A 23895-nucleotide genomic window follows, 5' to 3' on the forward strand; every position below is an offset into this window, starting at 1 on the left:
AGGGGCTTCTCTCCACCCTGGGAGGCTTCTCTCCTCCCTGGGAGGCCAGGCTGCAGAGGGGCTTCTCTCCACCCTGGGAGGCCAGGCTGCAAGATTGCAGCCCTCTGGGGAGAGGCGTGTAGCATCTCTCTCTGGCGCGCACACACACACACACACACACACGCACACACACACACACGCACACAGAGGCAGCTCTGACCCTTCCCTCCCCACCACCCACTCCCCATCTCCAGGAATCTCTCTCCAGTGCCATCTGGAAATGCCTAATTCTGTCCCTTTTGCTTTTACTTTGGACCGTGATTAACTTTTTATTTTGGAAAATTACTTTATTATAGATATAGATATAGATATGTATGTATGTATATATAAAAAGGTTCCATTTCATTTGTAAAATCTTATTTTTTTCTTTTTTTCTCCTAGAGAAAATGATGACGAGGTTAAAGGAAAAAAATAAGTTACATTACAGTTTCCAAAATGGTTCTCGCTCTCCACTGAAGATGGGCCCCCACCAGGGCTGTAATGCACTCCCGGTCCCAGCTTGTGCTTTGCAAGAAGAGGGAATATAACTAGATTAGTTATTTTAGGTTAAAATAGCCAAGAGACAGACGCCTTCGCCTCAAAAATATTCTGAGACACATAAAAGCAGGAGGAAACAAGTCTCTTCAGTCACAAAATGTTGTACATCCCGCAAATACTAGATTCAATTAATTTAATAAAATAGAATATACATAGAGATTCTGCACAAACGTATTGCTTTCTCCCAACAGCTCCTGGTGTCGGGAACCTCAGCTCCTCTGGGCCTGTCTCTCTCAGCCTGGAGCAGGGTGGCCATGGCTGCTGCTTTCAGCTCTGGAAATTCCGCTTGCCGGTGCCCAGTGCCACTGAGGCGAGGAGGGTGTCCATATGGAACTTTTCAGGAGTATAGCCCAGGAGGAGGAGCTACGATTTGGCACCCAGTGGAGAAAGGTGAGTGGGAGAGTAGGGCAGGACTCAGGGGTCCAGGTCTGCTGGGTCAGAGGCTAAACCAGAGAGACTCAGCACGTCTTTCTTTGGGGGGGGCGAGGCAGCCATGCTGTCGGGAGGGCCGGCGGCCGAGGGTTCCTTGGAGTCGCTGGATGGAGCCCTCCGGCGGAGGCAGACACCAGGGCTGGGTGGGGGCCGAGGGCCCTGGCTCTGGCTCTCTGGGGGTTCTATGGAGATACTGGGCGGGCTGAGTTTCTTCTTGGGCCGGCTCCCAGGTCCCCCAAGAGGCTGACCCCTGAGGCTAGAGGGGCCAGGGCCCAGGCGGGGCTGGGAGCCACTGTCCAGGCAGCTGACGGCGATGGAGTGCCTCCTCTGTTCTTCCAGCCAGGACGCAGGCCGGCGCGGGCAGCTGCGGGCCTCCACGCTGTAGCACTTCTTCAGGTCCCGTGGGGACGGGGCTTCCTCCTGGCTGCCCACAGGCAGGAGGTCTCCCGAAATCCAGCTCAGCTCCGTGTCCAGCTCTAAGCTGCTTCTGATCTCTGATGGGCCCTTGCTCCACGTGGGTTCTGGGCCCGGGCAGGGGGCTGACGGGGGCATGTGCTTCGAGATCTTGCTCTGGCCGTGGGAATGCTGCTGCGCCTGGGCGCTGGAGCGGCCCCAGAAGGAGGAGGCCCCGGCCAGCGGCGGGGAGGGCCCGCTCACCTCTGACAGCAGGTCTTCCCTGCTGTCCAGGCCCTGAACGTCCAGGGAATCCGTCCTTATTGCTGCCTGTATGGGGTGGGGCGAGGGCTCAGCCCAGGGGCTTCCTCTCCCCTGTGAACTGTCCCACTTGGCAGGTCAGAGAGCCCCTCCTCCCCCGCTCCATGGAGTTTCAGGCAGGACCACCCTAGGCAGGGGTACCAGTATCTGCTCTTGTTGGGAGATGCGGGTCATACGCAGTCTGACCTCTGTTGTCCACTGTGCCCCCACCCCCCACCCCCAGCCTGCAGGAATCGCTCTGTACAGCTCCCAACCCGTGCGATCCAAGAAAGCACTGGGCCAGCTCTGCTCCCCAGCTGTTCCTCGCAACACCTCCCAGCCTCTGCACAGGCTATTTCTTGGGCCTTAAATACCCTTCCCAAATGGCGAGCGTCCCTTGACTGCATGGGCTCAGGTACCCTGTGATGTAATACCCGCCTCTCTTCACCCCAAAGTAAAACTGACCCCTTCCTCCTCTGCTCCCTGCTGCACCACACACGTGAGCACCCTGTGACCTGCTGCTGCAATGACCTGATGGGGTGTATGTCCGGGCTGTTATACCATGCGCTCCAGAGGGCAGGGGCTGTCTCATTTGTCCCTGTCCCCGGTGCCCGGCCATGGAGGCTGCTCAGCGAGTATTTGCAGAAGGGATGAGGACGCTGCCTGCTCCCCAGATGTGCTGGATTGAGCAGATCCTCACGTAGCTATCCTCACACATGAGGCACACCTGGCGTGGGTAGTGGCCTTGTCACAGTGGGGGCAGACAAGCCTCACCTGGCTACACGAGCTTCTGCTCTGTGCCCCTGGAGTGTGGGCTCTGGAAGGTAGGCGCCGGGCTTGGCCAAAAGTGGAGACATCTAAAACGTGCCTTGTGCCCCTTAGCTAGGTCTAGAAGTACAGAGAATAGGGAGGCAGCTCTGCGCCACGGAAAGGGAGTCCAGAGACCAGGTTCTACCTCCAACCTGACGTGTGTCCCTGGACAACCATGGCCCCCTCTGGTCTCCGGGCCTCCTCGGCGAAACAAAGGAGGGGGTGCAAACTCCAAGAGGACACAGACCACTTCTGCTTTGCCTAGAACTGTGCCCCTGGCACCTAGAACTCAGCCTGGCACATCACTGGCAAACAATAAATGTTTGCTGGGAGAGTGAAAGTGGCAACCCTGGTCACCACCAACAGCCTAGGATTCCCAGCAGAGAGACCAGCCCCGGTCCGTGTCCACCCTCTACACCTGCTCACCTGGCGCCTGAGTGGCCTCTGAGCCAGAGGGGAGCGGGCTGGTGGGGGCAATTTGGGGATGGTGCCCCACGTGGGAGCACCGTGGGGCTGGAGCAGGTGGGGTGCATCTTTGGGAAGCTGCAGGATGTAGCTGGTGTCTGCTGGTTGGGAGTGAACGGACAAGACAGAGCCTGTGAGGGGAGGGGGGAGGGGGAGAGAGAAGAACTGGAGAGTCAATGTGCTGGCTCCCACCTGAGTCCCTCCCGTCCACTCTCCCCACCGGGGCCTCTACCCTCACCACCCAACCCCCACCCTGGATTGAAAGCCACTCCCCTCAGGCGGGGGCTGCCTCAGGCAGGGGCTGGCTGACCCCTTCAGGCTGGGGGCTCCTCAGGGGTAGGAGAGACCTCTTTGTCTGCCTCAGTACCCCTACTTCCCGAGGACAGGACTGGGCTTAGGCAAGGACGGATCTCCTGGTGTGAGCCGAGCTGGCCTGCCCCCAGCCTTGGTACCTGACTGAGCTTTGGGGAGCCCCCAGCCCCTGTGTCCCAGGGACCCCTCGGCAGTGCTCCCATCCCGGCACATGTAGCTGTCATTGGGCAGAGAGTGCGTTCGGCTGACCCCAGACTTCCTCACAGTCAGCAGATCTGGTCTCAGCATGACGGGCACCTCCTCAGTGTGGGACTCCATCTGCAAAAGGAACAGGGGAGGGAGATGGGAAGAAGAGGGGGCATCCAGAATGGGTAACTGAGGCAGAGCTTGGCAACAGAAACCAGAAGCCCACCCCCACCCCACCCCCCCGGCCAAGGCCCTGGCCCCCATCCCCTCCCTGGACAAGGTGGTGATGGGATGAGTGTGGTCGGGGAGAAGGGACAGACACATGGAGAGCCCCCCATACACAGGGAGGAAGGGGGTAGGAGGATGCCCTGCCCCCAGAAAACTATTCATACTGCATCATCTTGGAGCTTTCCACAGGGGATGGCAGAGGGGTGAGGTGTCCAAAGGAGGGAGAGCAGCCCCCAGCCCCCAGCCCCCAGCCCAAGAGCTCATTCTCAAGGCCCCATTGAGAGTCTCTGACGCTGCACAGTGGAGAGTTAAAAGCTAACAACAGCCCCCCATCCCAATCGCTGTGCTGGGGCTTGGGGAGTAGGGGAGGGCCTTCCTGATGAGCAGGAGACAAGGCAGCCCCGGGACTGCCTGCGGAACGGAGGCTGTTTCACCATCCAAGTCCTAAGGCAGCCCCAACACCCAGCACTGGACAAGGGCGGGGCTAACGTGAGCTGAGTGACGGCTGAACACTAAGAGTGTGTCACAGCTGGTTCAGCCCCCTCCCCACCTCCCTTTAATTACACAGTGACTCTGGCAGGTGGTGTGTGAGGAGCAAGGCCTGGGTACCATGGGCTCAGGTCCTCCCTTCGTGGACAGACTGGGGATGGGAGTGGATTTTTTTTTAATCTATTTCAAAGAAAGGCAATAATCAGTCTTTGACCCCAGCTGGAGGGAGACAAGGCTTGTTCCCAAGAGATTTCTGCATCACCCTGTCCGTTCCTGGCTCTCAGAGAGGCTGTAGGTTCATGTCCCGATGTGGGCCCAGCCAGTTAAGTAGCCCCAGAAGGCCTGAGAATGGCTGTGTCAGAAAACAGTCTGGATCCTTTACTTCCTCTCTCAGCCCCAGGCTCCACTTCTGCCAAGACCCCCAGGAACCCCTAAGGTCAAGGCCCTGCCCCAACAGAGCCCCGCTGTGAGGAGGGGCCCCCTGTCCCTCCTTAAGTCCCAAGAGGAGGGGGAAGACAGGAAGGAGGGGGCTGCCCACAGTCAGATGGGGACGGGGGAGCCGGGCAAGGGTGGAGAAGCTGTCAGAACACAAAGAATCGCCCCAGGACGTGGGGACATACAGGGACAGGGACAGGGGAGATAGGAACGGCCCCCCAGGTGGAGAAGGGCATGGTGGTGGCAGCAGAGATGTGGCTCTCACCCACTACGTGGTGGTGAATGGCTCATGTTGGGGCAAGGGGGGAAGCGGAGGTGGGAAGGAGGGGTGCAGGGAGGGGGAGGGCTGGCTTGCACGGGGCTCCACATACAGAGACCAACTCTGCGTCCAGACAGGCCCTTTGGTCAGCTGCCTGATAACACCTCTGATCTGAGCTCTGCCACTCCTGGGCGTCTGGATTAACCCTTTCACAACTGCTGCCCCTGGGCCCTTCTGGGCAAGGCCCCAATTTAATCTTATCTAATTGCTTTGTCCACCGTGGGGAACCTGAAAGACCTAGCAAAGCCTAGAGCACTAAGTGTTGCCTCTGGGTGGGGCCTGGTGTCAGAGTGAGAGGAGGGGAGGGAGCTGGAGCCCTGCAGCCAGCCCGGCCCCTGGGGAGGCAGGGGGAGCAGTGGGGGGCTGTGTGTATGTACATTGCTCTCCAGGGCACTAAGTAAGAGTGTGTGAGTGTCATCAGGCAAAGAGTCATCCGTCAGAGCTACAGAGCAGGACAGTTCAGACACAATCTCTGACGTCAGAGACAGAGCCTCCGTCTCAGCTAGAGGGATCTAAACAGGGAGAGAGATGATCAGGCATAAGAAACAGAGACAGCGCACATTCTCGTGTGTGCACGCACACACACGCACACGCACACACACGCGCGCGTGCGCACACAGAGCCCCTCCTCCCCGTCACAAAGCGTAAGGAGAAAAGGCCTCCTTTCTCTCTCCCCACCCCTTTCCCAAGTAAACTGAGAGCGCCTCCCCTCCCCCCCCAGACCCCTGCTCTGATCAGAGAGGCTGCGCAGGCAGCGAAGAGCCAGGGCAAACACTGACAAAGCAGGAGGCACAGAAACACGTTCTAAAGATGCCCCAGGAACCTTGACAGCCCCTCCCACACTACCACCACCCAGGGAGGAGCAGGGAGAGGGAAGATCCCAGGAAAAAGATGAAGAAATGTCCGCAAAGCGCCTCTCTGCTCCCAGCACAGACAGAGCAGCATGGGGGGGGGCGGGTGCAGGCGGTGCTGGGGACAAACCTGCCAATCTGATGACTGCTTCCTGACTATTCTCTCTGCTTCCAAAAGCCTGGCAGAACTCGACCTCCCCCCAGGTTCTGGCATCTCCCCTCCTGGGCCCTCCTCCGCCTGCCCTCTCCAGCTTAGGTTCTGGGAGATGCTCTCCTCCCGCTGGTCTGAACTGGGCACACTGGGTTGGGCCACCACAGCGTCTGTCTGGCTCACCTGGGATCTGCAGCCGGGCTTCAGTGCCTACAGGGCCCTGGGGGAGAGCGGGGCCATGCCTCCCAGATGAGCTGACTGCCTGGTTACCTTCTCAACACCCTCCTCTCTCCCAGCACCCTTCCCCATGAGCTTCCTTCAGGATGGGAGGCCTTGGGAAGGGACTTGCTTTCCCACTGATCGTTCTAGGTCGTTGCCAGGTTCAGGTCCCTATAGTCTATCTGAGGCTGAATCCCAACAAGAGGTCAGGAGCCCTAGAGGCGAGGTCCCTTCCTAGTTGAGGATCGCCATCCCTTTCTCTGATCAGGCTACAGGTGTCCCAGGCGCTGGGAACCGGCTTTCCCGCGCCGTCATCCATCATGGCCCGCGGAACACTAGGCTTTCTACCTCCAGCTGATACCTGTCTCCTTGCTTCCGCTCTGGGTCTACCGGGGCTCTCCTGCAGTCCTTGACCTAGTGGGAGGGTTGGTGGGGTGCACCTCCAAGTGGAGGGGGTCAGAGGCGACCAGACAGGTCCCAAGAGGAGAAGGAAGAGGACCCCAGAAAGCAGATCGCAGTGAAATGGGATTGGGGGAGAAAAGTATGTGGTGCTGTGGGAAGGGGCGGGGCTTGGGGAGGAAGCCAAGTCCTATTTCACACGAGGTCCCCGCAACCCACTCCCAGCTGGAGCCTTCCACCCACTCTCAGGACCAGGTCAGAAGCCACTGGCTACGGATAGCACCCATCATGCCCAGCTGTTTCCTTAGCTTAAAAAGCCACCAAACAGAGGACTGGGGAGGGGGAGGGCACTGGATACGGAGAAGAAGGAGACTGTGTTCTAAGACATGTCCCTCAATGGGTCCCCTGGCCACCTGCACTCTCCCCCGAAGCACCTCTCCCCTGGATCTGGTACCTCACTCCCCCTACCCGCTAAGGTCCCACTGCCAACTTGTCTTCTGCTCCATCCATCTCTTTTCTTCCAGGTTCTTTCTTACAACTGCCCTCTCCAGACCCCTCCTCCAAGTATCCTTCTCCCTCAGAGGTGCAATCTCAGCATTCCTACCTTCCAACCATGTGTTCCAGAGGTTGATCTCAGCCTGAAGAACACCTGGCTGCCTCCTGCCAGGCCCAAAGCGCAACTGAGGCCCTGAGGCTGTTCTTTCCCCAGACACCCAATGGGCAGGAAACACCCTCCCCGACCCCGTCCCCAGAAGCATGGCACAGCATGGCACAGCCCAGCACAGTCAGGAGAAGGGGCACAGCACAGGGACACAGTAACCTGTGGGTTGGAGCCGCCCAGGCTGCGGGTGGGAGGGAAGGCAGAGGGCGGGCCTCCTGGGCCTGCCATCTCGTCCATCAGCTTCAGCTCCCCCTCCAGGGAGCCCTGGATCAGCAGGGATATGGTGTCAAACAGCTGTCTGTCCTGGGGAGGACCAGCCCATAAGGGGAGCCAGAGAGTCAGGGGCGTGGGGGTCAGAGGAGCAGTAACGGGAAATGTCATGGCAGGGGATTGAGAAGAGTCAGAGAGAGAGAAAGAGGTCACACGCGTGCACACACACGCACACACACACACACACACACGCACGCACACGCACACACACAACAATAACAACAAAGAGACAGAGAAGGAGGAGGGGATGTGGAAGGTGGGGAAGAGAGAGGTGTGGGAGGAGGAAGAAGAGATGGGAGATGGAACATGAGAAGAGCCCACGGGGGGAGAAGGAGAAGGAAAGAGAAGAGACCAGGGGAAAAGATTGAGAGATGGAATCAGGCAGGTTGAAAGGGGGGGAAGGAAAGAGGTTGGGCAAAATCAGGGCGAGAGGGTAAGAAAGAAACAGGAAGGAAACAGAAAACAGCCTTGAACCTAAGAGCCAGGAAGGGGAGTCCGGGCCGAACGGGAGGCGCCGGGACGGACGCGCCAGCACGTGTACCAGCGGCTTGCCGGGCTGGCCGCACGCTGTGAGCGCAGGCAGCCACCTCTGGGGCTGGGCAGGGGCCTGCTCACCCCTCCACATGCAGGCAGGCGGCCAGACGACTCAGGACGAGCCCCAGGGTCTGCTTGCCGCCCGCTCCCTGTACACCACCCAACCACCGAGCCGCCGAGCACCCACGCCACCGCTCTCCGCCCCACACCCCCTTGAGGCGAAGGGGGTGTTTGCTCACCATGGGGTGCTCCAGGGAGAAGTGGGAGACTGCTTCAGCATGGGCTGCAGCCTGTGGGGCCCCAGGCTTGGGGCTGCCAGGGCTGTCGGGGCCCTCGGCCCCAGGCCAGAGGAAGGGGCTGCCCGGCGGCGAGGGGGCCTGTGGGCTGAGCGGCTTCATCTCCAGCTCCAGCTCAGCCTCCAGTTCAGCCTCCTCCTTGGCCTCCTTGTTGCTCTCCTCCAGGTGCTTCATCAGCACAGCAATCACCACGTTGACCAGCACAAACTGGGCTGTCAGCACGAAGGACACGAAGTAGATGGGCGAGATGACCGTGTTGTAGCAGGTGGACTCCTGGTCACAGTCCCGGAGGGTGTCCTGGGGAGGCGGGTTAGAAAGGTGAGGTTGTGAGGACAGCGGACAGAGCCATCCTGGGAAATCAGGTCTCTGGTGTCACGGAGCTTTGCAGGGGGAGAAGGAAGGGCAGGAGGAGGGAGTGACGGTGTCCTGTGGGCAGAAGAGTACTAGACACCGTCCTGGGAAGTGTGAGTCAGAGCATGTCCCGGGGAGAGGGAGTTCCAGAGTGTTCCGGCCTGGGGGACAGAAGGTTACATGCTTTTATTCACATCCAGTTCATCTTGAGCCAAGAGGTGGGGCTGTCTCCTTGGGGCCCGGGCCAGCCCTGGGAGGGACCTCGCTGCGGTGGGCTCTCACCTTCATAATGCCATTCCAGTTGTCACCTGTGGAGACTCGGAAGAGGGTCAGGAAGGCCATGCCAAAGTTCCGGAAGGTGGCATGGCGGCCCAGGCCCTCGCAGGGGTGTGTCTCGTCACACTCTGGAGGAGAAGGGAAGGGGACAGAGGCCCGGGTTAGTCCGGGAGCTCCTGGGTCTCCAGCCCTGGCTCCTCTGCCCTCCCTACCCCAACTCACCCAAGTCTCCAAAGAGCTCCACGCCCAGAGCTGCAAAGATGAAAAACAACAACATGAAGAGAAGTCCCAGGTTCCCCACCTGGAAAAGAGGAAAAGAAATGGAAAAGGTGCCACCGGCTCTCCCAGCCAGCTTCCCTGAGCCCCCGCCCCTTTGGAGAGCACCCTCTCCTTCCCGAGAGGACCCTTCCCACCCACCCCCACCTCCCAGCTACCTGGGGCAGGGCCTGCATCACTGTGTCCAGCAGCGCCCGCATGCCCACAGCCATCTTCAGCAGCTTTAGCACTGCAGGACAGGACAATGTCGTGAGCTGGCCCCTCTGGGTCCCAGGTCACACAGCTGGTGGAGCCAGGGCCGGGCTGCCATGGCTTCACCCCCACCCTCGGCCCAGCTCCCAGCTTTCCCTTCTGGCAGAGGCTGGAAGAAAGGCTCACGGAGCCCACACCCACCCCGTCCCTAGCCAGGCAGAGCTGAGCCCTGCCATCTCCCCCTGGGCAGGTCACCCTGGGAGGGTGGCCATGGTGGGCAGGCAGCCGGGCACTGACCTCGGGCGATACGCAACACCCTCATGATGCGGATGATGGTGGGGTTGATGGGCAGTGAGGCGTTGACCTCGATCTCCTCCAGCGTGATGCCCATGATGGACAGCAGCACAATGGCCAGGTCCAGCTGGTTCCACCTGAAAGCCCAGGACACAGCTCCCTGAGGGGGGCACTGCAGAGGAGGGGGCAGGCGTGGCAACACGAGTGGCACGTTCTCAGCCACAGAAAGGAGAGTGGAGGTCAGCCTGTCCAGCCTTTCCATCCTGCAGAGAAGCGGTGGTTTATCTAGTCACACAGCCAGTCGGTGGCACAGGTAGGGCTAGGACTTTAGCTCGAGGGCCTCTGCTTTTCGTTTTTTATCTAGCATTAATATGGTATCTGCTCTGTGCCAAGCACTATTTGAAAGACTTTACAAATAGGAACTCACAATCTTCACAACTCTGTGATGTCGATACAGCTATTATATCCCATTCTATGGATGAGGAAACGGAGAGCGATTAGGTAACTTACCCAAACTTACCCGCTTCTAAGTAATGGAGCCAGGATTCAGATCTGTCCAGGCAGTCTGGCTCCAGTCTAAGCCACACTGGTTTTCAGCTGTCAGTGTCTACAGGCTCTGCCTTGCCAAGCTTCCTCCCTTCCCTCCCATCCCTCAGGCCCTGGATATACCCCCGCCCCCAGCCCACCATCAGCCCTGGGTAGGCCCTGGAGTGCAGTCTGAACCTCCGGAGTCAAGAAAGGTCTTCAGGCACTAGACCCTCCGGGGCGTCTCCCCAGGAGAACACACCCTTTCGCCCACTCCCCTACTCCCCTCTCCTCTCTTTTACCTGTCCTGGAAGAACCGTCGAAAGCCAAAGGCCACCAGTTTGAAAACTGACTCCAAGACGAAGATGACAGTGAAGATGTAGTTGCAGATCTTCAGAGCCTCGTCCAGGATCTGGCAGGGATGGAGGCAAGATGCAGGGTCTCTTAAGGCCCAGGGACGATGCCTGCCCTGACCCCTCCATCATTCTTCCCAGATCTGGGAGACAAGGTGAGTCTAAGGGGGCCTTTCATCTCTTCCCACCATGATGGCTGACCATTGGTCACCACTCTAGGGTAGAGTAGGGTTCTCATTCACATGCATGATCCAAACTTCGTGTTGAAGGATCTCTCTCCTTGAGGGTCAGTGAGGAGATCACATGAGAATGTGCTGGAAGGCACAGAATGCTAGAACTGGAAGGGGCCTTTTGCATTATCAATTCAATGTCCCTATTTTACAGATGGGAAAACTGAGACGTGGAAGGCAGCTGACGGAGGCTTATTTGAGAGGTGGCAAGATCACAGGGGAGGTTTGGAGCTGGATGTTCACGAGAATTTCAGCTCCAAAAGGGCAGGCACTGGTCCGCCTTCTTTACCCTCAGAGGTCCAGTGTGTTTAAGATACTCAATAAATATCTGCTGGGTGAAGAAACCAGGTCCTCTACTTCCTAGCTGTGTGACCTTGATCAAGTCAACTAACCTCTCTGAGCCTCAGTGTCCTCATCTGTAAAAGCAAGATGAGACCGATCTTCAGAGGGTCACTGCAAGGGGTACAAGAGGACCCCCTCTAGGGCACCCAGCACTCGCCGGAGGCGCTCTGGCTCAGGCTGGGTTAGATTCACCTGGCAGGCCCATGGCTGGAGGTGGGGTCCAGATGGCCAGTCACTTGCTCCTACCTGGGGCTGCTGGTAGTGCTCCATGGCCATAGTGACCACGTTCAGCCCAATGACACCCGTGATGAAGAGATCCAGGTAGTGGCTGGTACACAGGTGGTGGACGAGGAGCCGGAAGCGGGAGTAGTCCGAGTAGTAGGGTTTGCACTGGGCCTCTGGTGGGGCAGCGGGGCAGGGAAGGGGGAACAGAGCAGCCATCGGGCCCTGCCCCCTGCGTCCCCTCCACCCACAGTCCCTCACAGCCACCAGCCTCCAATGCCAGAAACATTCCAGCGTCATCAGCATCCTCGTCCTCCACGCACTGCCCTTTGGGGGCAGGGCCAGCTCTCTCAGGGTCACCCCTCCAAGCATTTGCTCTACTGGCTGCAGTTGGGCAAAGAAGGGGTCAGGACATGCAGAGCTCCCCACCCACATTAGACACCAGGTGAGCCCCCTTCCCGAGGCAGCCTCCCAAATCCAGCAGCCCCTCGTAACACCCTCAACTCGATGTTCTGCAGCAAGGCCAGATCAGTAGATGAAAAACGACCGGTCTTATTGGACTCAGGGGAAGCTCCGTCAATGCAGAGGGGAAGGCTCTTGCTCCCCCACCAAGCTCAGCCTCTCGAGGGGAGCAGAGGAGGTTACACAGAGCTGGGATTTGGAGATAAAACCGGAGATTGGAAATTGGACATCCTGTTGGCTGGCTGCCCCAACCCACTGCGAGGGCCTCCGGGGGCGGGGGCAGGGTCTAGGCCTCCTGAACCCTCACGTGGGGGAGGGAGGAGGGGCGGCCACAGGGCTCTGCCCTGGCGCACCTGAAGGGCTCACCCAGTTTCTAATGAGGCTGTGCCCAGCCTGCTCCTGGGAGCCAGGGCCGCTTCCCCTGCAGGCTGGGCTGGAAGCACTGTCTGAGATCTGTCAGAGGCATCGTATTTCTCTCGTAATTAGTGAACCACTTAGTTATAAAAATCATGGTGCCAGAAGGTTGACCTACTAAAGCAGGCAGAATGAATCTGGGGGCGGGAGATTACAGGGGGCCCTTCCTCCACGTGTGAGGAAAGGCCACGCCAAGTTGGGGATACATGTCATCGGAGGCAGCTGACAGATTGGGTCCCCAGGCAGCCACAAAGAAAGAAGAGGCACCCCGTGGGGAGGCTTGGGGCAGCCTCAGGTCCCAGACAGCCCTTCCCCCTCAGGAGGTCTAGGGCGGAAGCCAGCGAGCTGGGGCTGCAGCCTCTGAGGACTGTGCCGGGGGCGGCAGGAAGCTTTGGGCTCAGGCCAGCTTGGTGATAACTGTCCTTTCCCATGCAGGACTGTTAACAGAGAGGTAAACTGAGGCGGGGAGCGGCCTGGGTGGGCCCCCACCAAAGGCCAAAGGCAGAAGAGTACCCAAGAGCTGCCCGTCCAGCCTCACCAGATGCCACGCACCAGCATCGGCCTTGAGGTGTGGATAACCGAGAGGCAGAAGGCCCCAGGTGTTCTGGTGCACCGTACGGCGCGTTGGGCCATATTTCTGTTTCCAGAGATGGGCCAGTCAACTGTGGCTTTGTTTGCTCAGGCAGCCCTCCCAGCCCCCAGGGGAATGGGGGTGGAGCGGCTGGGGTCAGGGGACAGCAGGAGGCCACAGGTCATCCACACAGCGATGCTATCGTGGAGGGTGACTGGGCGAGCCAGCCTCTTCCTTCCTTCCTTCGGTGCCCACAGAACCAGAGGGCGCTAGGTGCCCAGCCGTGCCTTAGCAGCTGGAACTCCCTCTCTGCATTGACCTCCATAAGTGCCGGAAGCACCCGATCCCATTATGCTAAACTAGGGATGGAGAATTAACTGAAATGTTTGAACACAATTAGGTTAGAAAGAGTGGCTCATTACTAGCCCCGTTATTAGCTGAGACAATGCAGAGGAGAGGTTGGGAGAGTCCCCCCCTCCCCTGTCACCCCAGTCTGACTGTGTTGGCAGCCCCAGGCCAGATGGAGCTGCTCTCACCACCTCCTGGCCTTGCTCTAGGAGTCTGAGGAACGGGTGGAGGCCCAGAGGGAAGGTGGGGGCAGGACGACTGAAGCAGGGCATCTGTTCACAGCGACCGGTCCCAGGCCCTTGAGGTCTATCCAGAGCCCTTCTACCCCTGGCCTGGACCCCAGACCAGCAGGTGCCCAGGCTGCCAGAAATCCCCCCATTAGAGCACAGGTCCAAAGAGTACCAGGGCCGACCTGATAAGCGTCTCCTCAGCCAAACCCTTTGTTTTACAGCGGGAGAGAAGGAGGCCCATCAAAAAGTGAGTTATCTACACATTGGGAGGCAGCGGCGGAGCCGGGACCTGAACTCCCAGCCCCAGTCCCTCACCAGCTGCCAGGTGGGTTTAGACACAAAGCCTTGGGGCTTCGGCCCGGAGGGTGCCCTCGAAGAGTTTGCCCAAAGGCTCTTGTTGCTGGGCTCTGAACGATGCCACGCCCCTTTTGCTCCCGGACCTCGGTTCTACAGGCAAGCACCTGGGCTCAGAGAAGAAATTGAGAACCCCCGGGAGGAGCCTTGGGTGGGTGTGCTGCTCTGACAGCTCCAGCTGTAGCCCAGGAGGGGCCTTGACCAGTGGTCACTGGCACGTCGGCAGCCCTGGCCCCATCTCCCTGCCTCCTACCAGTATGAGCCGCCTTAGGTGGAGAAAATACCAGAGTCAGACAGCGGGGAGAAGGGCACCCCTAGGACTGCCCAGCCCCCAGTCAGGGGCGGGAGCAGAGGAGAGGTGCAGTAGGGGGTGCAAGGCTGTGAGTGAGAACCACAGGCACAGTGAGTTAGTAGGGGTCCCCGGGAGCGCGAGGCACAGCCAGGGCAGAGGGTTTGCAAAGGAGCGTGGTGGGGCTAGGAGGAAGGCAGGGGTCACTCCCAGGGACACAGGCCCCCATGACAGAGGCCCCCTTCAGCTGCTATAGCCAGGCCTGATCAGTGGGTCCTGACGGAAGGAGAGAGGGTGAGTGGAGGTAGGTGCCCCAGGAGGCCGAGGGGAGCAGAGCTGGTGCTGGAGGCTGAGTGATCGCTTGAGGCTGCCTTGCTTGTGCGGCAGCCCCGGTCTCTCCTTCCACCTGGAAGCTGGGCTGGACCCAGGTGTCTGGTCAGGACCATTTTCCTGATAATCAAAGACTCTTCCCTTCTGCCTTTCCCTGGATATGCCTGCTCCGCCTCTGCTGGGGGCAGCACAGGGTGGGAGTGGTGCTGGCAGGGGAGTATGGTGCACGTGTTTGATTCCAGCAGCCCCGGACTGGAGGGTGTGATGTCATCCCCATCACACCGTTGGGTAGACGGAGGCACTATCATCGCCACCCCCTGCGAGCTGATTGGAGATGCAGATGCTCGGGTCCTACCCTGGACCACTCTGTGAGAATCTCTAAGGTGGGGCTCAGTGGGGAATCTGTGTTTTAATATGTCCTCTGGGTGATTCTCAGGCACGGTGAAATCTGAAAAGCTCTAGTGTGGACCACACAGAACACAAGGTTTGGGAAAGAGGAATATGGGGTGATGTGAGCCCTTGTTTGGGGTCTCTGAGTCTTCATTACCAGCTGGAAGGGTAAGACACTGTTGTAACCAGTGTACATACCTGCCTGTGCCAACAGGAGCATGGCAGAGTATCCCCAGAAGCGGGGGTGCAGTGTGAGAGTAAAGAGAGTGTTTAGCATTAAGTGGGTGTGTCAGGAGAACGGCCTCGGGGGCCATGGGAATCTGCATGTGTTGATTTTTGGGGGAGAAGCCTCTGTGGGCCAGCCCTGTGGTATCTTGGCATGAGTGTGTAATGTGTAGACACGTCAGCCTACAGACCAGGTGAACCCGTAAGGGAAAAGCTGAAGGCCACGTCCCCTCACCCTCCTCTCATTCCCTAACACATCAGGGACTCACAGTACAGCCTGACTCTGAGATGTGGGGCCCAGGCAATCCAGACACAAAGCAGCTGGGGCCTCCTGAGCCCACAGATGGTCTCTCAATGCCAAACATCACAGCTCAGCACCGCGGGGACAGGAGATATGGACCCACCCAGGGCCTCAGGGGTGACCTCTCAAATGGCAGCTCAGGGGGTCCCCTTTGATCAGGCAGCCCAGCACCACAGGGCAGCGTCTGCTGGAGTCAGGCTCCTGGGAGAATGCAGAAGAGGGGAGAAAGGTACAGCCCATGGTTCCCAGCCTGGAGTCCCAGTCCCTCAGCCGCCTGAGGAGACAGCCACGTGGGGGTCCTTAGCTTCTTCTCAATATTTCTAAAGGCTTATAAGAAATCAGATGCCTGTGCTAAGACCCCACAAGCTAATTTAATGGCAAAATGGTCTTTCTTTGCTATCGTTCAGTGTGAAAGCTTCTGCAGCTCAGAAGCTCTGATTAGCAATTAGATGTGCCGTTGATTAATAAAAACGGTGAAACAAAGTCATAATTGAAGTGCTCTCAACTTCAATGACAGTCTTTTAAAATGTGGGGTCTGTTGGAGGAGATGACAAGGGGGGCCCACGGGGATGAACAGGTTGGGAACCGCTGGGTGGAGACATCAGAGGGTGTAACGAGGCGCCACAACTCTGTCACAGATTCTCAAAACCTCTGAACCTCTGTCTGGGGGCTGTGTTGGGAGAGCAGGGGCCAAAGGACCAGGGGAGGGCAGGCAGAACCAGGAAGGCCTTCCCAGGGACACGGCTCTCAAAGAGAATGACCCAACTCACGCCCAAATCTTTGGCTTTTGGGGGAGAAGCATGTGGCTAACTCGGGCCTTTGATTCCTAATTCCTGCTGTTCGTAGCGATGACGTGGCCACTGCAATTACTTGACCATTAATGAGTCTGTTCAATTATTCATCGTTACATTTTTAAAACAAATCCGCTCCCTCTCTGCTCCTCTTATCCTGTTCGCTCGGATCAAAGTATCCCCTTCGGACAAAAGGAGGCAGGGGAGATTGCCGCTCTGATAATCGAACAGTGTGACCTGGGACGAGGTGGCAGGGGGCTGGGAGCTCGGGCCTCGGAAGCCTGGCCAGACAAGGAGGGTCCACCAAGAGAAGCTGGATGGAGGGGTGTGCTAAGGCCCTCACCTCCTGTCCAGCTAGCACAGGCCTATGGGATGCCATGGAGCCCGGCACCCCAGGGACCCTTAGCCCTCACCCTGAGAGGACAGAATCAGTGAGCCATGGAGAGGGAGCAAAGAGGATGCCGGCACGCATGAGGCGGGCCTGACTGCCCGGGCCACACCCTGGAACCCACAACCCCAGACGCAGTACCTGGCGCCGCGCTGGCTGAGCTGCCGGAAGCAATTACATCGTCCAGCATTAGATCTAAAAGAACGAAACACGACATCGGTCACTGGCCGGACCAGGTGGGCTGGGCAGGGCGCCCTCAGCAGCTTGCTCCCCCTGGGCTCTGACCCTCACTCTTCCTGTGAATAGGGCGTGCTGAGCAAGGGCTTGTCCTGAGTGCTAGCCCCAGACTCGGGCACAGGGCACTCGAGGAAGCTGAGCAGTTCGGCCAGCTCCTCAGGGTCACAGGGGCAGGGAGTCAGAGGCATGGGGAGGGGAGGAAGCCTGTCCTCAGAACAGATGTCCACTCCTACCCGTGCTGCGGCCTCAGCAGCACCTGAGAAGGCTGCAGACCCCGGAAAGGGAGCCAGCTGGTCAGGCAGGGCCACGGGTGCCTCCTGCCAAAAGAGTTCCATCTGCAGTTGTCCTGCCGAGAGGGCAGACTGCAAGGAGGGGCGGCGTGGGAGCATGGCTGCCGGGGGCAGTGTACCTGCTCAGCCTCAGCGGTCCACAGGGAGCCACGATGGGGCCCCTAGCCCAGATCTGCTGCCCAGAGGCCAGTGTCCCCGCCCCGCCCACTGGAGCAGCCCCGCCTCTCACAGGGAGCGTGGGCTCTGTCCCACCCAACCTCCCCCACACCCCCCTACAGCCCTCCCCTCTCTCCAGGTGCCTTCACAGGTGGCAGGAGATAGAGCCAGGGGCTGAGGGGGGCGCCACAGCCCCCGACCCTCTTGGTAGTACTCACATTTCAACAAACCAAAGGGAAAACTCAGAGCACCTCATGGATCTTATCGGCATAAGAAAGACGGTTGTGAAAGGGTAGAGAGAGGAGGGGAAACCCACAGACCAAACAGAGGCAGACACACAAAGGCCTTGAGAAACCCACACATAAAGACACTTAGAGAGACGTGGGCAGTGACTGAGAGAGAGTCCCACAGATTGTCGAGTACCAGACAGAGAGGCAGGAGTCCTGCAGACGGGGAGGGGAGCCAAGTGCAGACACATCTGCAGACACACGGGGAGACAACAGGACCCGCACGCCTGTCACCCCTCGCGTCCTCCCTGGAATCTGGGTGTCTTTCGCTTAGCCTCGGCCCGCCCACTGGCATGAGAGTGTGAGGAGGGAGGGGGTGGGGGCCTCACCCGGCCAATGGCAAGAGATATTGGAGATCCAAGGTGAGGGGCTGAAGGGTCTAAGTCCAGAGCGTCATGACCTTAGAGTTCCTGTGACCTCAAGACCTTCCCTGAGCTGAGGGAGTATTTTTGTACCGCTTGGCAAAAAAAAAGGACAGTCGGGAAGCCAGGGAGTTTTTCTGGAGATAGGGAGGAAGGAGGGGTCTGGGGTTTGCTCACGCCACGGTCCATCTGTAGGTTCTGCTGAGGCCTTGCCCAGCAGCTACAGACACTGGGTCGCCACAGGATGAAGATGCTTGCTCGCCAGCGCTGGGGCAGGCAAGGCTGGCACTTGGGCCAAGCCCGGGGTCAATGGGCACTGGCATGGGGCAAGGCGGCAGGATTTTCATCCCATGAGGCTCCTCTCAGAGTCGAGCTGGGAGGGACTGTGCATCAGCTCCCACCTGGCATCATCTGGGGAGCACAATGCTGAGACCGGGAGCCCCGCAGCGGGGTAGCTCCCCTGCCCTCACAGGGCTGAACTGGTCTGCTTCATGCAGGCTCTAGAGGCTGACATGCTCTCGAGGGGAAGGGGGAGGGGAGGGGGTGGGAGCATCTTCTCCCTGCCCCAGCCCCAGCCCCTAGCCCCTAGCCCCCTACAGTCGCAAGGCCAAGGTCAAGTACGACTCAGAGAGATGTGGAAAGACTACCGACCAGCCATCTGCTTCTCCTTACTCCTTCTCTTTTTCTCCAATCTCCGTAGACGCTTCTCCTCCCGCCGCCGGGCCTCCTCCTCCTCCTGGTGCTGCCGACACTTGTGGAAGTTCTCCACCACCACGCCCACGAACATGTTCAGGACAAAGAAGGCCACGATGAGCAGGAACGAGATGAAGTACAGCAGCATCCAGGGGTTGTGGTTCATGATGGGCTGGTGGGGAGCAGGAAGGACAAAGTGGAGACATTAGCGCAAGGGTAACTGTCACAGGTGCTGCCCTACAGCCTGCGTTCCTTAAGACAGGGCCTGCGCACTCAGTTACGCAGACCCAGCAGGTGATGTAAAGGAATGATGTGGGTTTGGTGTTAGGCAGTAGGGAAAGGTGGGGACTGTGGCTAAATGTAGAGAGTGGATGTTCTATCCAAAAGGGGCAGCTGCTTCTTTGATTCAGCTGACTCCTGCCCTTCAGGAATTCAAGCCCAGTGTTTCCAGATCTTTGGACTTCTCCTGAGCAGGCCCAAATCCAGATTTTCATGTAAAATTTGTCAATTTTTTTTTTTTTTTTTTTTTTTTGCATTACGCGGGCCCTCTTACTGTTGTGGCCTCTCCCGCTGCGGAGCACAGGCTCCGGACGCGCAGGCTCAGCGGCCATGGCTCACGGGCCCAGCCGCTCCGCGGCATGTGGGATCCTCCCAGACCAGGGCACGAACCCATGTCCCCTGCATCGGCAGGCGGACTCTCAACCACTGCGCCACCAGGGAAGCCCAAATTTGTCAATTTCTAACTGCTTACCACTAATTCAAAAAGTTTTATGTTGCAAGCCAATAAAGCATGACCGGATTTGCCCGCAGGCCACCAGTTAACAGCCTCTGCTGTAAGAGGTGATGCCGCTTGGATGGCGTTTTGCCAACCTGCCTTGCTGTCTTTCTGTCCAAGCCTACGCCCATCACACCTGGAGTTGGCCCACGGTGAGTGACCTGAGCGCAAAGATGGATCCCGCCCACCTCAGCCCTACCTGCTGGTCCACACCGACAGCATCCAGCCCATCGTACATGATATCCACCCAGCCGTCCTTAGAGGCCAGCACGAACAGGGACATTAGGGCCTGCGGGGGGGGAGGAAAGGACCACTTGAAACCTAGGATGCGTGGTCAAGCCACCCACCACTTCCACCCAAAGCACGTCCTGGCAGTAGCTCGGGGGACCCTAGGCCTTCGGAGTCACGCTCCAGGCCCCGGGAGCGCTCTCTTTCCCAAGTCTCCCTGGCTGCTCTGAAGCCGGAAGAGCCGTGGGAGATGACCTCAGCCAGGTAGAGCAAGGGACCCCAGGGTCCTGGAAATCCGGAAACCAAAACCAGGGTGGGGCAGGGAAATAAACCAGCAATGCTGAGCGAGCTATTTCATTTTCTACATTTCTGTTTCTGTGAATGTGGAGTGAGAAATAGAATCATCTTGACAATATGCCTGCACCTTGTACCATGCTAAACAAATACACACCTCATCGCACTGTATCCTCACTGCTCCCCTCCAAGGGGATCCCATTAGGACCCATTCACTAGCTGATGAGACAGAGGCGGGCCAGTTGCCCTGCGTGCATCACTAAGCATGGACTTGTGTCCTCCCCAGACTCCTGCCACCACTCCCACCTCCACCTTGCAGCCTGGGGCTCACCTGGCCGAGGTTGTCAAAGTTGTACTTGTGCCGGACCCACCGGTAACTGGCCTCAGCACAGTCTGACTTGTTAGTGATGTTCCTGGTGTCCTCGCCCTGGCACACGAAGAACTTCCCTTTGAAGAGCTGAACACACACACCCGGAGACAGAGAGAAGTGAGCTGTGAGCACAGCAAGCCCAGACCAGCCCTGGGGCGTAAGAGCTCTGGGCACGCCCTGGGTGAGGGCCAGGAGCTCGGTCAGGTCAGAGGAACCCTGACAGGAGCCTCCCCTGCAGGCACCCCTTTCTCGGGGCTCCTTGGAGCAGAGGCCCTGGAGAGGAAGGAAAGGTCCTTGGGGAGGGCACTGGGAAAGCGTGGAAGGAGGGGAACGGTCATTCACTTTCTACAAAGGGGGAGGCCCGTGATTCTCCAAGTGGGGCCCCTGGACCAGCCTCATGAGCACCATCTGGGAATGTACTCCAACGTACAAATTCTCAGGACCACCCCCAACCCAGCGAGGCAGGCACTCTAGGGGAGGGCCGAGGGATCTGGATTAATGGACCCCACTTAACAGATGAGGAAAACCGAGGCTCAGAGAAGTAAATTCACTCATTAAGGCCATACAACCAGTAGGTGGTGGAAACGGGGCCCGAGCTCAGGTCTTTCCGACTGGAAAGCTCACCCTCACTCCAGAAAAGACAAGGCTATGACTGTGGGGAAGGGATTTGAGGGACAGGAGGACCAGGGGGCCTAAGTAGGCCAAAAGTAAGGGAAGGGGAAGGGGCACCACGCAGCCCTGGCAAACGTACACCAGACTGGTCTCTAGAGCCGGAGGATTCGAGGAAACACAAGAATACCCCGTCCCCAGGGCAGAGTGGATACCCCAAGGAGCCAAAGGAAGGGATAGGGATGGGGGTGGCCACCCAGGAGCTCCCTCTGGCCCGACAGCAGCCATCCACGCTGCAGCTGAAACATCTGGAGCCTGGGGCGAGGCGGGTGCTCCGGAAGAGCAGGACGGAGGGGCTCCCTTGGTTCCCGGAGGCGCCGGCTGAATCCTGCAGGCAGCTCCCTTTCTTTTTCCTCCAAAGCCAAGTTCCCTCCCCGGGACAGAGGCCAAGTTTCCCCAGCAGCCCCCACTTCCTGCCTCGTCTGGGGTCTGCACCCGCCTGCCTGCCAGCTCCCTGCTAACCTGGCCCAGCTGCCTGGGCCCTGGATCCCCGGGCCTGGCCTGCAGCCCACCCGCTCCAGCAGGGAAGGAAGGGAGGGGATCCCTGAGAAGACTGTGGGCCAAGGCCAGCGTCTGCGCTTGGAGTGGCGCGTGAGAGGGCAGAGCGGCAGCCTGCGTGGGCACTGGCCAGAGCCCGAGGCCCTGTCCCCTTTGTGGCCTCTTCCAGGTTCCCAGTTTTCTCCAGAATGCCCAGGAGGCAAATGCCTGAGGCCTCGGGCTTCGAGGGAAGCATCCCTATTTATTCTTCTCTGGGATAAAGGTGGCGGCGGCACCTGGAGCCGCAGCACCCCGGGGCCAAGAGGAAGGCTACTCCTCAGGTTTCTGCTGACAGCTGGCCCCAGAGCCCCACAAACCTGCACCCCCAGGATGCCAAAAATGATGAAGAAGGCGCAACAGATGACCACAATGTTGCCAATGGGCTTCAGCGAGGACATCAGCGTTTCCACCACCAGCTTCAGCCCCTGTGCCCGACTGATTACCCTGGGGAGGGAGGGATGGGGGTAAGAGGGGTTCCCGGCTCAGACGCTCCCTTGCCCCTTGCCCTGCTTGCCACTCCCTCCCATCTTGGCTCACTTGTCCCCATCCTGGGCTCTAGTGGAGGGAAGAGGTTGACACTCTGGGCTTACAGTGCAGACACCCCCCACCCACCCCCAGACCTCCACCTCCACTGCCAGGATGTCAAAGGATTACCTGATGGGGCTGGGGTGCTGATTCAACCCAGGGATGCAGTGTGTTGTGGGGATGGGGAGATAAACTTGTGCGGAGCACGTAGAGGGCAGGCAGGGATGGAAGGGGTGGGGAGGTGGGTCATCACAGCCAGGAAAACCCTCGCTGGTCAGTCAGTATCCACCCCGTTCACATTCCCACCCACGGAAATTCCCGACTCTGGGCGGGGGTCGGGGTGACTGCCTTATTGGTGAGATCCCCTGCTACAAGTGTTACCTGGACCTGGCGGGTAGTCCCCGGGATTGGGGGGGAAAGAGGGGGAAAGCAGGAAACAAAGTCTGTCACTTCACGGGGAAGGCCAAGTGTCACCCCTGAGGGTACCACCCGAGGGAGAGCTGCAGCTGAAGGATGTGAGGGTCCTGCCTACGGCCACTTGTACTGTGCCCTGCAGGAGTGTGTCACGTGGCGGGGGTCACTGAGGGGGTGCCCGTGGAGGGAGACTGCTGGGGCCGCAGTTAAACCCAGTGAGAAGCAGTGTCTGGAGTGGGGGACAGGGCTCCCTGTGGGGTCGCAGGCAGGAAGCAGGGGCAGGTGGGGCGCTGGCCGTCGGGGTGTGCCTGCCCAGGGCACCTGAGCGGGCGCAGGGTTCGCAGCAGCCGAAGCACCCTCAGCATGCCGAGGATCTTGGTGCCGCTGTCGGAGACCATGGACACCAGGATGTCGATGATGGAGATGAGCACCAGCAGGCCATCCAGAACGTTCCAGCTGCTGCGCAGGTAGGCCTGCTCCCCGAAGCACCAGCCCAGCGCCACCACCTGAGGACGCCCGGGCGTCAGCGGCACTGCCGCCTCCCTGCAGTCAGTCCCCAGCCCTGCCCTCCATTTGTGACCCAGGCTCTCCACCCCCACCGAGCGCCAGATGGCTCCAAACCAACGCCAACCCCACGTCACCTTCACTGTCATCTCAGCCAGAAAGACTGCGGTGAAGATGTAATTGGAGAGGGTCAGGAAGATGCGTTCCTGTAAGAGAGAGCGGGCAGGTGTCGCCACTGGGACCCCCTCCTCGGGCCATGTCTGCTCTGCACACGGAAGCCAGGAGCTGCCTCCAATGTCTGACTCAGAACGAACCTCCCCACTCTCCCCAGCAAAGCAGACAATCTCCTTCCTGCTCTCCCCCCCACCCCGCCACTCAGACACACACATACACACACACACACACACACACAGGGAGAAGGCGTCAAGCCCCGACTCACTTGCAGCTCTGGCCACAGTCCCACTCTTGCCCCTGAACAGAACTGCCCCCCCCACTACCTCCCGGAGCGGCCTTGAGGGGAAAGTGCTTCCCACCGCAGTGCTGTCATCTGAGCCCCGTATCGCAGGCCCTATTCATCAATTCCTTTCTTAAAACTGGAGCAGGATTTAGCTTGATCTCTTGACGCCCCATCCTACTCTCCTCTGCTCCACGCACTGGCTTTCCTGCTGTGCCCCAGAAATGGAGCCGCAGGGCAAGCTGGGGGCCTGAGTACAGGCTGTGCGTCCCCAGGCACCATATTTATGCCAGGCATAGGGTGAAGCAGGGCAGGAAAGAAGGCGACCCAATCCCCTGATATCTGTGGGCTGATTCCACCGTTGGGTGGCCAAGAGAGGGGTGTAGAGAGCTGGAGAGGCGGCGGCAGGCAAAGTGTGAGTGTCAGCGGGAGTGAGAAGCAGCGAAAGGGGAGAGGGAGAAGCACACACGTGACAGAGCTAGAGATGGAGGGGCTGAGTGGGAAGGTGGGGGAGAGACGTGGCCACAGTGAGCTCTGAGGCAGGGCCCTGGGCAGGAGGCAGACGAGGGGGCCAGTGTGACCAGCCACCCTTGCTCCAGGGGTGGGGGTCCCCGGTGCTG

At 59.1% G+C, this 23895-nt stretch overlaps 1 protein-coding gene across 14 annotated transcripts in view; it reads right to left on the reverse strand.

Moving 5' to 3' along the window:
• Positions 1-692: 692 nt before the first annotated feature.
• The window catches only part of CACNA1G (calcium voltage-gated channel subunit alpha1 G), a 62448-nt gene continuing 39245 nt past the window's right edge, over positions 693-23895 (reverse strand). For 2 of the 14 annotated variants that reach the window (XM_060135005.1, XM_060135011.1), the window contains 18 exons: positions 22959-23027; positions 22639-22823; positions 21696-21822; positions 20134-20259; positions 19480-19569; positions 18485-18677; positions 16622-16675; positions 11412-11563; positions 10543-10652; positions 9719-9852; positions 9388-9458; positions 9176-9254; positions 8960-9081; positions 8270-8623; positions 7386-7529; positions 3429-3606; positions 2938-3107; positions 693-1731 (listed from right to left, as the gene is read on the reverse strand). In XM_060135005.1, coding sequence (XP_059990988.1) covers positions 991-1731; positions 2938-3107; positions 3429-3606; positions 7386-7529; positions 8270-8623; positions 8960-9081; positions 9176-9254; positions 9388-9458; positions 9719-9852; positions 10543-10652; positions 11412-11563; positions 16622-16675; positions 18485-18677; positions 19480-19569; positions 20134-20259; positions 21696-21822; positions 22639-22823; positions 22959-23027 — 3099 coding nt within the window. In that variant the 3' untranslated portion in view covers positions 693-990. Of the gene's footprint in view, positions 1732-2937; positions 3108-3428; positions 3607-5322; positions 5458-7385; positions 7530-8269; positions 8624-8959; positions 9082-9175; positions 9255-9387; positions 9459-9718; positions 9853-10542; positions 10653-11411; positions 11564-16621; positions 16676-18463; positions 18678-19479; positions 19570-20133; positions 20260-21695; positions 21823-22638; positions 22824-22958; positions 23028-23895 lie in introns of those variants that run through there. The other 12 variants (XM_060135018.1, XM_060135017.1, XM_060135012.1 and 9 more) reach the window with 12 other exon arrangements.

Source organism: Lagenorhynchus albirostris, chromosome 20, assembly GCF_949774975.1.
Source record: "Lagenorhynchus albirostris chromosome 20, mLagAlb1.1, whole genome shotgun sequence".
NCBI lineage: Eukaryota > Metazoa > Chordata > Mammalia > Artiodactyla > Delphinidae > Lagenorhynchus > Lagenorhynchus albirostris.